The 12,991-nt window shown below is 38.9% G+C and overlaps 1 protein-coding gene across 1 annotated transcript in view; it reads right to left on the bottom strand.

Annotated features, from left to right (window-relative positions):
* ADCY2 (adenylate cyclase 2) overlaps positions 1-12,991 on the bottom strand; it is a 230,750-nt gene that overhangs the window by 112,821 nt on the left and 104,938 nt on the right. Inside the window, exon 4 of the mRNA XM_054060772.1 lies at positions 9,357-9,506. Within this exon, the coding sequence (XP_053916747.1) occupies positions 9,357-9,506 (150 nt within the window). The remainder of the gene's footprint in view (positions 1-9,356; positions 9,507-12,991) is intronic.

Here is a 12,991-nt window from a genome sequence, read left to right as displayed (position 1 = left end):
GGCATTCACCAGTGGCCGGTTCGCCTTGAAGCTGGCTGGCATTGGCTGTATCAGATGTAGGGGAAACTTCTAGCAACTTCTTACAGAAGCCATTCCTGTAGTCTCCCACACTACCAAAACCTTGCCATGCAAGCCCAATACAGCATTACACCATAATCACCACTAAAGTTCATTAAAAATATTATAGGGGGCAATAAATTGAAATAGCAGTACTAAACAGCTACTGTATGATGAGAAAGATAACAGACTGAAAAAGCAGAAAGATATCATAAATATTACAGTCTATTTTTATCAGTGAATGAATATGATGTAAAATTATGTTATTAGCTGTATGAAATTTATCAGTGAAATATGCAGTGTAACACCACATAGCTCAAAACATAAGCTAAGACAGCTGAACTATGAAACATTAGCGTTCAAAGCAGGTTCTGAAATTCACATTTTGGACCCTTAACAAGCGACTTTTTGTCAACAGTCTAGACTAAATGTTTCTGTGTTCAGAAGCTTTTGCACAATACTGTCAATTTAAAATCTTCCAATATGTACCAATTTACTACTGAAAAAAAACACTTATATGAAATGACTCAGCATGAAAATAAGAAAGAAGCAATTCTTAAAGGTAGAATCAACACAAGTACTTCTAAGCCTCCAGGTAGGAACAAGGAACCTTTTTAGGTGTCTCTTGAAATAAAAGTTTCAGATTTTTATTGAAATACTGAATCTTGGGAGAAAATCAATTGCAGACTCTTAAACAGATCTCAGAAAATATTCTTCTTATTTTGGCATCATCATACTCATGTAATCCATTTCAGCTTCTTCAGAGACTGGGCAATCTGAACATAATGAAGTGACAATGGATACCTATGTGATTTTCAAATCACTCAACTTTTGACAATGAACATACACACCTCTTACAAAGTTATTATTCTCATCAATAAGTTGGAGCAAAAATTGGCTATGTTATTTCTTGCACTATATTTCTGTTAGCAAAGAGTCAGTATTATAAATCTGGAAGAATTTCAGTAGTATCTGACTGGATTTTACAGCCCTCTGCTACAGGAAACACATTAATATAAACTACAGATTCACTGGAAGGCTGGAAGAGACCTCTGGAGATCTATAGTCCAATATCTTGTTCCAAACGTGGCTAACTTCAAAAAGAAATGAAGTCATTCAGGGCCTCTGTAGCCCAGAAAATATGATTTTTACCATAACACCATAAGCTTTGTATTCAACACAGGTTCTCCAGACTTCTCTGAGCTTGCCTTGGCTTTATTTTTAATTGTGGCAGCAACTGCCTGATGGCCACATGCCTCTGGCCTCTCTGTGTTGGCTTTGCTCCAAGAGCGTCCAGAGCAAGGGGCTGGTACCCCTAGATCGTCACTGTGGGACAAACAGCACCTCTGAGGTAACTGGACTGGGGAGGACAGCATGCAGCTCCAGGATTTTGTCTGAGAAGCAGGGAGAAGGAGGCAGGTTGTGATAGGAAACTTATCAATATAGTTCCAAGTGGAATAAAACTGAGGAAAAACGGGCTCCAAAGCATCAGTATTTAACTCCTCCTGATGAAGAACTTGTGACACGAACAACTTGCTGTGACCTCCTTGTTTTCTGCTCAAGTAACATCAGTATCGTTCACTCTACCACCAAGAGGAACATATGAAGTGTTACAGACAAAATCTTGTCTATGGACAAAAAAGGAAATAAACCTGATAACACATACACATATACATACACAGACAATCAAGATTTTTTTTTTGCCAATTTATTGTTAATATAAATTAAATCTTAATAGTCTAATTTAAGAATGATTATTCCTGTTTTAATCATTAGAGAAAAAGAAAAAAAGAAGAAAACTAAATAAAGAAATACTTCTACCTTACAAAAAGTGACATTCCAATAATAACAATAATACAATTTAAATTGTTGTACATACACTACCTAATTTCTAACCCTTTTTGTGGTAAAAGGCTCATGCTTTAACTGTTTCTGTAGGTCCACAGGTTGACGGCTTCAGCCTGGCAGTGGTGGTGAGAGATTACTTTCTCCAAGTCACCAGCATTTGGAGTCCTTTATGAAGATGAGTATGATTTCTTTAACAGACCATGGGAGAACTACCCATAGACCTGGGGCCTCCAGTGCCCAGCCGGTGCCCCATCTCTAATCATTGAGAGCCTGTATTCCTCTGCAATGTGTTCTGTGTCTCCACTCCTTAAAGCACCTGCAATGTTGCCAAGTCAATATTTTTCCATATTATGTTACAGTTGTAAATATCTAATTCTTCACATAATAGTTGTTCAGTACTGTTATCTATATAGTAACTATGGTTGCACCTTAACATAAGAAAAGTAAAAATAATTAGCTATTGCTACCTTGTCACTAGAAAATTTGGTGTTACATCTAAATCAAGTAAAGGAAAAAAAAAGCTTCGAGAAGGTAAAAAAGGTCAAATAACCTCAAGCTTGAGACCTTGCAACCTCAGAATAAAGCATATGGCAATGGCATATGCAAAAGCATATTGCGAGGCTACGTGGTTCTGAAGACTGAGGATAATATCAGGGAAAAAGGGAGATACTAGAAAATTTTCTGCATGACAGTTTTAGCTGTATTGACGTCTTCCTGTTTTAATTAGATAATGTGCACTATGAGTTGTTATTATTGCAACTGAAATACTACTAATAACTGCTTTTTGTATTTTCATTAGATTGTTAAGAGTTTAATTAGACTAACAATAAATCCTGAGCTTTGTCTTTATAGCATGTCTCCTTAAGCCCACAACAAGAGTTGAAGTGTAACAACTTGTCCAGTTTAGTCTTGAAAATCTCCCTGTACACAGATTCCACCACATCCCTCGGCAGCCTTTTTCTGTACTTAATCCCTCCCTTGCGGAACACTTGTTTACCTCTTTCCAGCCCTGCCATAACTCATGCTTATTACCTCTGATCCTTGCATTGTGTTCCTCTGAGAAAAATCTAACCACATCCTCTCTGTAAGCTCCTTTGGGCAGAAGGCAGCTTCTAGATGTCGCCCTCAAGCCTTCTGCAGGCCAAACATCCCAAGGTCCCCAAAGTGAGCTCCAGTCCCCTAAATATCTCTATAGCTGTTTGGTGGACTCTCCAGTTCCTGTTTGCATACTCTATCCATCTTGTATGTGGTCTACCATGCAGAACTTGGCACTTAAATTCTTCCACAGAACAGGCTTTAATTCTGGTAATGACATGTAGATCAATAGAGAGTATTGGCAGTTCATCCATGTGCATTTGTATAAACATGTATGCAGTAGGAAGTAGACTCTAAAAATTAAAAGACCAAAACTAGTTTTTGTTTTTCCTGCTTACTAGCCTTGAAGCTATGTGGAAAAAAAAAAATGTTTCCATTCTTTACTAACAGCCTCAAGTCTCAGAAAAGTATGAGGTTTCTCTGTTTTAGATTAATTTAAAAACAATTTTGAAATATTTCAGTTCCTGTAATGAATGGTATTGCTTCACTACGTTTCAGTGAAAAAATTAAAATCCCACTCAATGATTTGAAACCTCATTCATTTTCATCTGCTCCCTGAGTGTTGTTTCTAAAACCGTCATTATACTGCTTCCTCTTCAAAGACAACATTTTATAGAACTCACTGAACACCGACACCTTACAAATACCTCCCTGCAACGTTGTAAGAATTTCTCGGTGTACATTCCTATGTCTCATGATGCAAAGCAGCAGAAGAGAGAGAGAGGAGCAATTATGCTAACTGCTTGTCAGTATTAAGATCTTGCACTGAGTTTTAGTGAGTCATTACCCCTACAAACTGTCAGCCAGGCTGTATCAGTGAGACAAATACTGTTATGAGAGACTATTTTAAATAGGTACTTGTATCTTGAAATGAGCCTGCAAATTAATAGAGATCAGAATATATTCATGTTTCTTTTTTATATACACTGAAAAGATAGAAAAGGTGTGTGAGAAAATCCAAAGCGGGCATTCAAAATACAGCATTTCTACTACAGGAGTTTAAAATTTATTCTCAGAACAAAGTAACTAATAGAAATAAAATCCAGAGAGTCCAGTGTTCTCAAACACAGCCCTACAAAGCCACTGTTCACAAAAATGTGACTCAGAACATGCATAAACATCTACACATCTACACCTTCAGGCAAACACACATTAATCCAGAGGGACCTGGACAGACTGGAGAAGTAGGCCTGTGAGAACCTCATGAGGTTCAACAAGGTCAAGCACAAGGTCCTACACTTGGGTAAGGGCAATCCCCAATTTCCGTACACGATGGGGATTATGTGCTTGAGAGCAGCCCTGTGGAGAAGGACTAGGGGTGTTGGTTGATGAGAAGCTCAACATGAGCCGGCAATGTGCACTCGCAGCCCAGAAGGCCAACTGTATCCTGGGCTGCATCAAAAGAAGCGTGGCCAGCAGGTCGAGGGAAGTGATTCTGGTCCTCTATTCTTCTCTTGGGAGACCTCATCTGGAGCATTGTGTCCAGTTCTGGAATCTTCAACATCAGAGAGTTATGGAGCTGTTGGAATGGATCCAGAGGAGGGCTACAAGGATGATCACAGGGCTCGAGCACCTCCCATACGAGGACAGGCTGAGAGAGTTGTTCAGTCGGGAGAAGAGAAGGCTCCAAGAAGATCTCATAGCGACCTTCCAGTTCCTGAAGAGGGCCTACAGGAAAGCTGGGGAGGGACTGTTTACAGAGGCTTGTAGTGATAGGACTTGGGGCAATGGGTAAAAAATGGAGAGGGGCATATTTAGACATAAGGAAGAATTTCTTCTCTATGAAGTGGTGAGGCACTGACACAGGTTGCCCAGGGAAGATGTGGATGCTCCATCCCTGGAGATGCTCAAGGCCGGGTTGGATGGGGTCTTGGGCAGCCTGATGTAGTGGGACGTGTCCCTACCTATGGCAGGGGGGTTGGAACTAGATGATCTTTAAGGTCCCTTCCAACCCAAACTATTCTATGATTCTATGATTCTATAGTGCAAACCCAAGCTAACTGTACGAAATTGTAAGGGCCTTTGGGGACACTAACCAGCCTTACTGGCCCTGATCAACCTCACATGAGTTTCCACCCTCTAGCCTCCGCCCATAGCCGAGGAACATCATTTCAGCTCAGGCCCCGTCTGAGCCGTGCTGTAGGAGCTGTATGTACCCTGTTGATCCTAGCTACTGGTGTGACTTCCTTGCTTCACCTTGGACCTGCCTAGCAATTGCTGGACCTGATCCCAAGCTATGTATTGACCTTCTGGCTTGGCCTCAGACCTGCCTCATCACCACAAACTTGTGGACTCTTGCTCGACCCTGGCTGCTACCAACCAGGCTTGGCCAGTTCACCTTGTGCTGTGGGATAAGGTTGGTGAGGCACCTGTTCTGCTGGGAAGTATCATCACTCATGGATTCCCATCCCTTTGGCAGCATTTGGCCTTTGCTGTGCCCTGACATAAATACACATTGGTGTGGGTACAATATGCCTAATTTGTACCTCGGTATATATATGCACACCTCTATTTCATCAGCTACTAATGTAAGATGGTCTCACTTGAAACAATTAATTTAGTGCTTCTCTTCAGTTCTTTGGCATGATTATTGAGTGGGAATTCAATACTTATCCATTGACACAATCAAAATAGCATTCTCAAAAAGGCTATTCAAAGACATACAAAACCCCCACTACTGAAAAACAACACTTAGCTACATTTGTATGAGCCCACAGCCAAAGAAAATAAGAGCAAATTCAGGGAATAATTTGGAACATAAATTGTACATCTTTCAAAAACAATTATAAAAGACAGGATGTCCATGATCTAGACAAAATTGCAAATTTGATCTGTAGCCCTAAGCATTTAGAAGCACATCCTACTCTCTGCACTTGTATAAAAGTAGCTTGTGTTACTTCTTACTCAAATAAATTTTTTCCTGTTAAAGAGATGCTACAACTTTTCACAGCCTAATAAAGGCTTCAATCAAACTCAATTTTTTTAAAAAATGCAACTGCTTCTAATGTTCTAATGTATCCCAATCCTCTAAAAATAGCAATATCGTTGACTTGCTCCCTGAATACTAAAAATTTGGATGATCTTCTGTATCTTCTTGGCAGAACAAGCAGTATTAAAAGATAGACTAAAGTACATCCACTTCTGAACAAAAGTTTGCAAACAAAGAAATAAGTTAACCCTGGGGAAAAAAAAAACCAACAACCTAACTGATCAAATTAACCCTCATTTACATTTTCACATCTAAATATCTAGCATTCATAAAGATGATAATAATGATGTGCACCTACTTGTCTTTTCTGTTGGAAAAACTGTGATGTGAGATAAAGGACATATTACGAGGCTGAGAGGATAAAGGCTAAAGAAAACTATATAAGATGATCTGATGAGCTAGTGATTCAACAGCAGCCAAAGAGGTCATTAACATTCATAGAATACTTCACTTACTTCTGTCTAGTGAGACACTGATCCATCTGTTATTAATCCAGTCCTGCAATACACTACTTAGAGTTGTGTAGATGTCTTAACTAATTTGATATATTTATTATTAGATAAACACAAATATGACAGCACATACTTATATATATATAAGAAGTTGTGTACAATGCCCTTTGTTGTTCTGTAACAATAACACAATTTATCAATGAAAGATGGATGTTGATCCTTTCCATCTTTCTGGGTCCCAGCATACTAGAAACAGAACTCCAAAATATAAAAAGGAAGCATCTGGCATAGAATTCCAGATATTCTGGCTTCTCTCCATTGCCAGTTCTCAACCATTTTTGCAAGACTTTCAGAAGTACCAGGAAACACAGAAGGACAGGATGTCATTCAGAGGGACCAGGACAAGCTGGAGAAGAGGACCTGTGTAAACATCATGAGGTTCAACAAGGCCAAGTTCAAGGTCCTACACCTCAGTCGGAGCATTCCATATTTTCAGTACATGATGAGGGATGATGTGATTGAGAGCAGCCCTGTGGAGAAGAACTTGGGGATGCTGGTCGATGAGAAGCTCGACGTGAGTTGGCAACGTGCACTTGCAGCCTAGAAAGCCAATTGTATCCTGGGCTGCATCAAAAGAAGCATGGTCAGCAGGTCAAAGGAAGTGGTTCTAGCCCTCTACCCCACTCTTCTGAGACCCCACGTGGAGTATGTTATCCAGTTCTGGAATCCTCAACATAAGGATATGGAACTGTGGGAATGGGTCCAGAGGAGGGCTACAAAGATGATCAGAGGACTGGAGCACCTCTACAATGAAGACAGGCTGAGAGAGCTGAGGTTGTTCAGCCTGGAGGAGAGAAGGCTCCAGGGAGACCTTATAGTGGCCGTGCAGTACCTGAAGGGGATACAGGAAAGCTGGGGAGGGACTGTTTACAAAGGCATGTAGTGATAGGACAATGGGGAGTGGCTTTAGGTTGGAGAGGGGAAGATTTAGACTAGACATTATGAAAAAATTCTTCACTGTGAGGGTGGTGAGGCACTGGCACAAGTTGTCCAGGGAAGTTATGGCTGCCCCCTCCCTGGAAGTGTTCAAAGCCTAGGTGGATGGGGCTTTGAGCAGCCTGGTCTAGTGGAGGTGTCCCTGCCCATGGCAAGGGGCTTGGAACTGGATGATCTTTAGAGTTCCTTCCAACCCAAACCATTCTATGGTTCTACAATTCTATGATTCTATGAAACTAAAACTACTTACCTATCTCTTTCCATAGAAATTAGTAGAGTTTAGCAAATAATACACATTTACAGAAATCACCTGTCTGTGCTAACTACTGGCTTTTACAAGCAGCTTCCTTACCCCTTTAAGTTCACCTACCGACAGTGTCCAGTAGTAGACCCTCCTGCTTCCTGCAGAAACATCAATGTATTTCCTCTAGCGAAAGGCAACCCATAGTAGAAACCTGGGCCTTTACAACTGAGCTCAGAATGCTAGTTCAGATGTCTCCTGAATAAGGAAGACTTTGATGCCTACTATGAATTATGCTGTTTGATTATGGTCTGCATGGTTCTGGCAGCTGAGGCCGAAGCACAGGGAACAGTGGTCACTATGAGCCTTGAAGCCATTTTATCAGCCTCACTTGACTGCAGACTGCTCATCCTGGAGTAGTACTGTTTCCAGATACCTGGCATTGATTGCTCTGCACTCACAAGCTGTCTCACCGGAACTAATTTGGATATACTCTACCTACATCCTCAACAGATAGTAAAAGGTGTGATGTGTATTAACAGTTATAAAGCCTACTGATACACTGCATTCAGCTGATGGAGGCAGAGGTGGAAACTTACAAATTACTGCTCTTACACAGCCTCTCCTGTATTAGCACCTTATGCAGATTTTGTATCTAACCATGAAACCCTGCCTTTCCTCTAAAATGTGGAACTTAAAGACTACATTAAATGTTTTGCAGTATCTTCAGCCAGTATGGAACCCAAGTGTCCAGGAGAATAAGGCACTCAGAACACATCACCTGTTAAAATACTGGTATGGACTCTCCATTTGCTTTTTCTGTAAAAAATGCATCAGTGATGGATCTTGAAAACCTTACTTTAAAATGGCTACGGTACTTGTGAGAGAGACTTGAGAATTAAGGTCAACTGGGATGGGGTGTACATCTGACACTTTTCGGAATGACAGAAATGGGTCAGCGAAGTCCCTATTCTCTGACCCTTAACAGTTCACAGAAGTTTGAGTTTGGTGACCTTCAAAGCAAAATACACCTATCTTCTTTATTACTTGATGAACTAATTTGTATTTCAAATTCTTTTAAATGAAACACCTATCTGTCAGGATGATAGGCACTGTACAGAACTTGCAAAGAGAAAAATAACTGTATAAAGAAATCAGAGAAGCCTTTTATTCAGCTGCTATAATAAATGACAGATAGTTTCATTATGCAATTCCCCTAGCTCCTCTTAACACACCTGACCCCTCGAACTATATCACATGATTCTTCAGTATGGTATTTTCAAATATTTTTCAAAAACAGTGCAGTAATATCTTCTTATAGTGATTTTGCAGTATTGGTCTCGAGCCTGAAGAACTGAATACTCCCAAAGCACACATCACACAGCTCATTCACTGAGGACAGAGACGGTGTGCAAACAGAATTTAAATAGCATTTTCAACTTTCTTGATGACAAAATATTTCCATAGAACAAATGAAAATAAACATTATTTAAAAAAAATAATTACAATACCTTCTTATATTCAGGTGGAAATTGTGCACAACCTTGTTCAAAAGACTTTGCATGTTTCATCAAGTAACTTTAACTGATTTATTGAGTGTTCTTGTATTAGCAAATTGGATTATATAATGATGCATGGAGTGATAGTACGAAAACAGCAAAACAGCCCCAGACTTTACCTGTTGCCTCTTCTCAAACTCTAACTTGATACGCGATTTGATGCAGTTACATGTATCCTGATATGTCTGCTGCAGTGCAAGTTCCATGAGGTGTTTGTGGTAAGCTCCTGCCAAGTTTCCGCAGATAAAAATTATTACATTTGCCAATATCTAGAGAGTTACAAAAACAAAAAAAAAGAAAAAAAAGAAAAAAAAGAAGTGTCAGGGAATCCATATAAATAAATTAACAGTATATAATTCTAACAAACAATGGAAGGTTGCTGCAGTTAGAAGTTTTGGTTTAGTTTGATTTCTAGCAAAGGTTCACCTTTCAAAATGCCTTCACAGTCAGTGACAAAATCCCAAGCAATAACACCATTTTAGTTTAGCATGCACAACAACACATGAACAGGAGAAATAAGTTAACTTAAAGAATCCAGTTTTATTTATTGTCTGAAACCTCTCAAAGGAAATAAAGAGAGGAGATAAGCAGGCCTTTACTGCGCTTGAACTTCAAAAATTACAGAATACTGCATGGCAATGCTAACACTTTCAACTGTTCCCAATTTATTGCTCCAAAACAAGAGACTCATTTACCCATCCTAGCTCACTCAGAGCAGAAGAAACACAGTATTGAAACCGACTCTTAATTCAATTAAAAAGATAATATTAAAAGGGAATTGAAGTTGATACACAGCTGCAATTTTGTCAGAATGGGTCTTTCTCTGTAAGGCCCTAGTGTACCATAGAGCCTGGATTACACGTACTACATGATGTTATAGTACTCATGATCTGGAAGGGAAGGAAAAAGAAAGGAGGCAGAAAATTCATTAATTCACCACAGTTAATCTAATCATGAGGCTTATGACAGATTTCCCCAGTGATCATTCATTGGTTGGTTTTGGTGTACCTATGTACCAGGTAATCTTTCATGAATTGCTAGCAGTGAAAGAGTTAGAGATGTCAAAAAGAAGTCCAACAGCATTATACAGTGGTTCAGAGAAAAGAGATAAATTTTCCTATTAACAGAAATCCATCCCCCTGAGAAATACATTCTATTCACAAAAAAAATTACCCAATTTTGATGTTCCTTTTATAAATGCACACTTTAAAATGAAAGTTTTAAATAAATGCTTTTATTTTCCTTACAAATTATAACGTCATTACAGGCAATACCTGTTCCTCTATCTGTGACACATCTGACATCTCATCTCTCTCAGTTCCACAAAGCTAAAAGCGGGAACTATGCACCCTTGCCACAAAAAGGATTGATGCTTTCAATTTCATAAAACTTATTTTACTACTCTAAAACTTTAACATCATGATATTATAATGTCTCTAAAAGAAACATCTGAGTTCTTAAAATTTTCTAAAATACATAAATCTAAAACCAAGGAGAAAAATTTACACATCTCACTTTTTTCAACGAATCTCTCTTATAAAGTAATGGAATAAGATATGGTTTATATGAAACATTTCACAACGGTCAATAATTTTAAAAAGCATAAGAGATGATGTTGTACAGAAAAATACGTGAACTTATTACGCTTTTAAATTTCTTTGTAAATCACAACTGCTTGATTCTGCCCTGAAGTCAGCAACATCGTGTTGCTCTTAGTAGATATGGACTAGCTAACAAAGATCTTGCATGACAGATTACAGTGTGGGGATAGGGTGTTCCAACTGATAATCATGATTGTTTTTTGAAATTAAATCATTAAATGAAAAAAAATGCCTGAAAATAAATATTGCTGGGCACAGAAAAATCTCAGATATGCAGCAGGAAGGTTTAGTAACAAAATGAACACTGAATTGCACGGAAATCAACCTTGTGCTGTCATAATGTCTACACAGGGATTTTTGTTGAAAAGCTGCACACACACTCAACTAACTGTGTTGTCCAGCTTCATGAAGTTATAGACTATTTAAAAAAAAAATTCAGAATTATAACTAATTAATTTTTTTTTAAATATGGTTATGGGTAGATGGAGGAGTAAATTATAAGCATCATCTTCACAGTGATAGAAAAACAGATTTCAGTTTTATGACTGAACTAGCTAAAGTGGGAAAATATTATAGATGAAAATAAGCGCCTGACAAGCAAGGAAGCTAATTAACCAGGCTTTTCAGATTGTCAATGGGATAATTCAGCCCACACGAAGTTCTATGCTGGCTTCTACTACCTGAATTAGGCTGTTCAAAGACAACTCAGATATCTCAGCTATTGCCGTAGTGTAGATGTAACACAGAAGTGTATAACCGAACAAGTAGACAGAAATTGCATTCAAAACATTGTTAATTCTTCGGCTAACATGGAATTAATTCAGAAATGTGTCACTAGGGTATTAGCTTAGAAAAAAATTCCATGAAATGGGTGAACTGGTTCCTAATTCAGACCAACAGATTTTCTGTCTGTATAGAGTCTGTCTTGGGTTAATATTTCTGTATTTATGACTGAGGAGTTAGTGCATGAAATGCATATTGTTAGTACACCAATTGAAAATGTAATTAACATTACTAAACAAAATAAACAACTTATAAACTTCTTGCTGAGGATGTCTCTTCTCCTAAGTATTCTGAACTTCGGTCCAATGTCAAGACATGAGCTGGAGATAAGCTCCATCCCAGGTTTGCTCTAAAGTCTCATAGGCATCCTCCCAGAAGGAACAGGTTCATTGTTTTCCTCAGTCCAAAAAAATTAACTGATCTTCCCATTTTCTAAGTGAGCACTCTACTCAGTATGCAAGCATACAAAAAGTTCCTTCTGTCCAGACACCTGCTCCAAGAAGATCCCAAGCTGTGAGTCCTATCTGGACCAAAGCAATTGGATTAAAATCTTGAGTCAGATCAGTCTTCTATCTCGTCATTTCTTTAGGCTAGGACTCTGTGGCTTTTCCGCTTTTCCTCTTTTTTTCTTTCTTCTCCCACCCCTGCATTCCTCCCTCACTAGATGAATGTTGAATAATAAGAGAAGATGTGGTGGATCTTCTCATGAGAAACTCTGCATCTTTCTCCAACAGCTCTGATCAACTGTGCAGATACCACTGCAACCAAGAACCTCTAAAGGGGCATTAAAGGGCACCTTGAACAGACCACAGAATATGGTTAGGGCTTCTGCCAAGGAGGACAAGCCTGAGCTGTGGCAAAGGGTACAACTAATGACTACAAACCGACAGCAGAAAAAGACCAGGGCTGCCTCAAAGACTGTGTTGCTTGAACCTAGTTAATCTCCTTTACAAATTGTATGAAAACAAACAAAAAAACCCACCACAATATACATAAACTCTAGTAAGCTCCCACTCAGTTCACCACATGGAAATATTGAGTCACACAGCAATCTCTCTGTGTAGTCAGTGGAGAACCAAGTCCATCTCCTCGGCTGTCTGCACCCTTTTAGATATATCTATTGAGTGTACACTGTGATGAAATTTCTGTTTAATCAATGAATAAATTCAATGTCTACAGAATATTATCTAAATATGAGTCAAAAATTAGTGCATGGAACAGCAGGATACCACTGGGAAGTATCTTTAGGCGATAGCTAAAGTACTAGATTGCACCTCTGATCACTTAAAGAACATTATCACGCCTAATCTCCCGTCCATCTCTTTTTACCTACGGAAAACTAAATGCATTTCCAGGAAATGGGGCATTTT

The sequence above is a fragment of the Cuculus canorus genome, chromosome 2, assembly GCF_017976375.1.
Source record: "Cuculus canorus isolate bCucCan1 chromosome 2, bCucCan1.pri, whole genome shotgun sequence".
Taxonomy (NCBI): Eukaryota; Metazoa; Chordata; class Aves; order Cuculiformes; family Cuculidae; genus Cuculus; species Cuculus canorus.
Note: the sequence above shows the minus strand (reverse complement) of the source record. Positions and strands in the feature narration are given on the sequence as shown.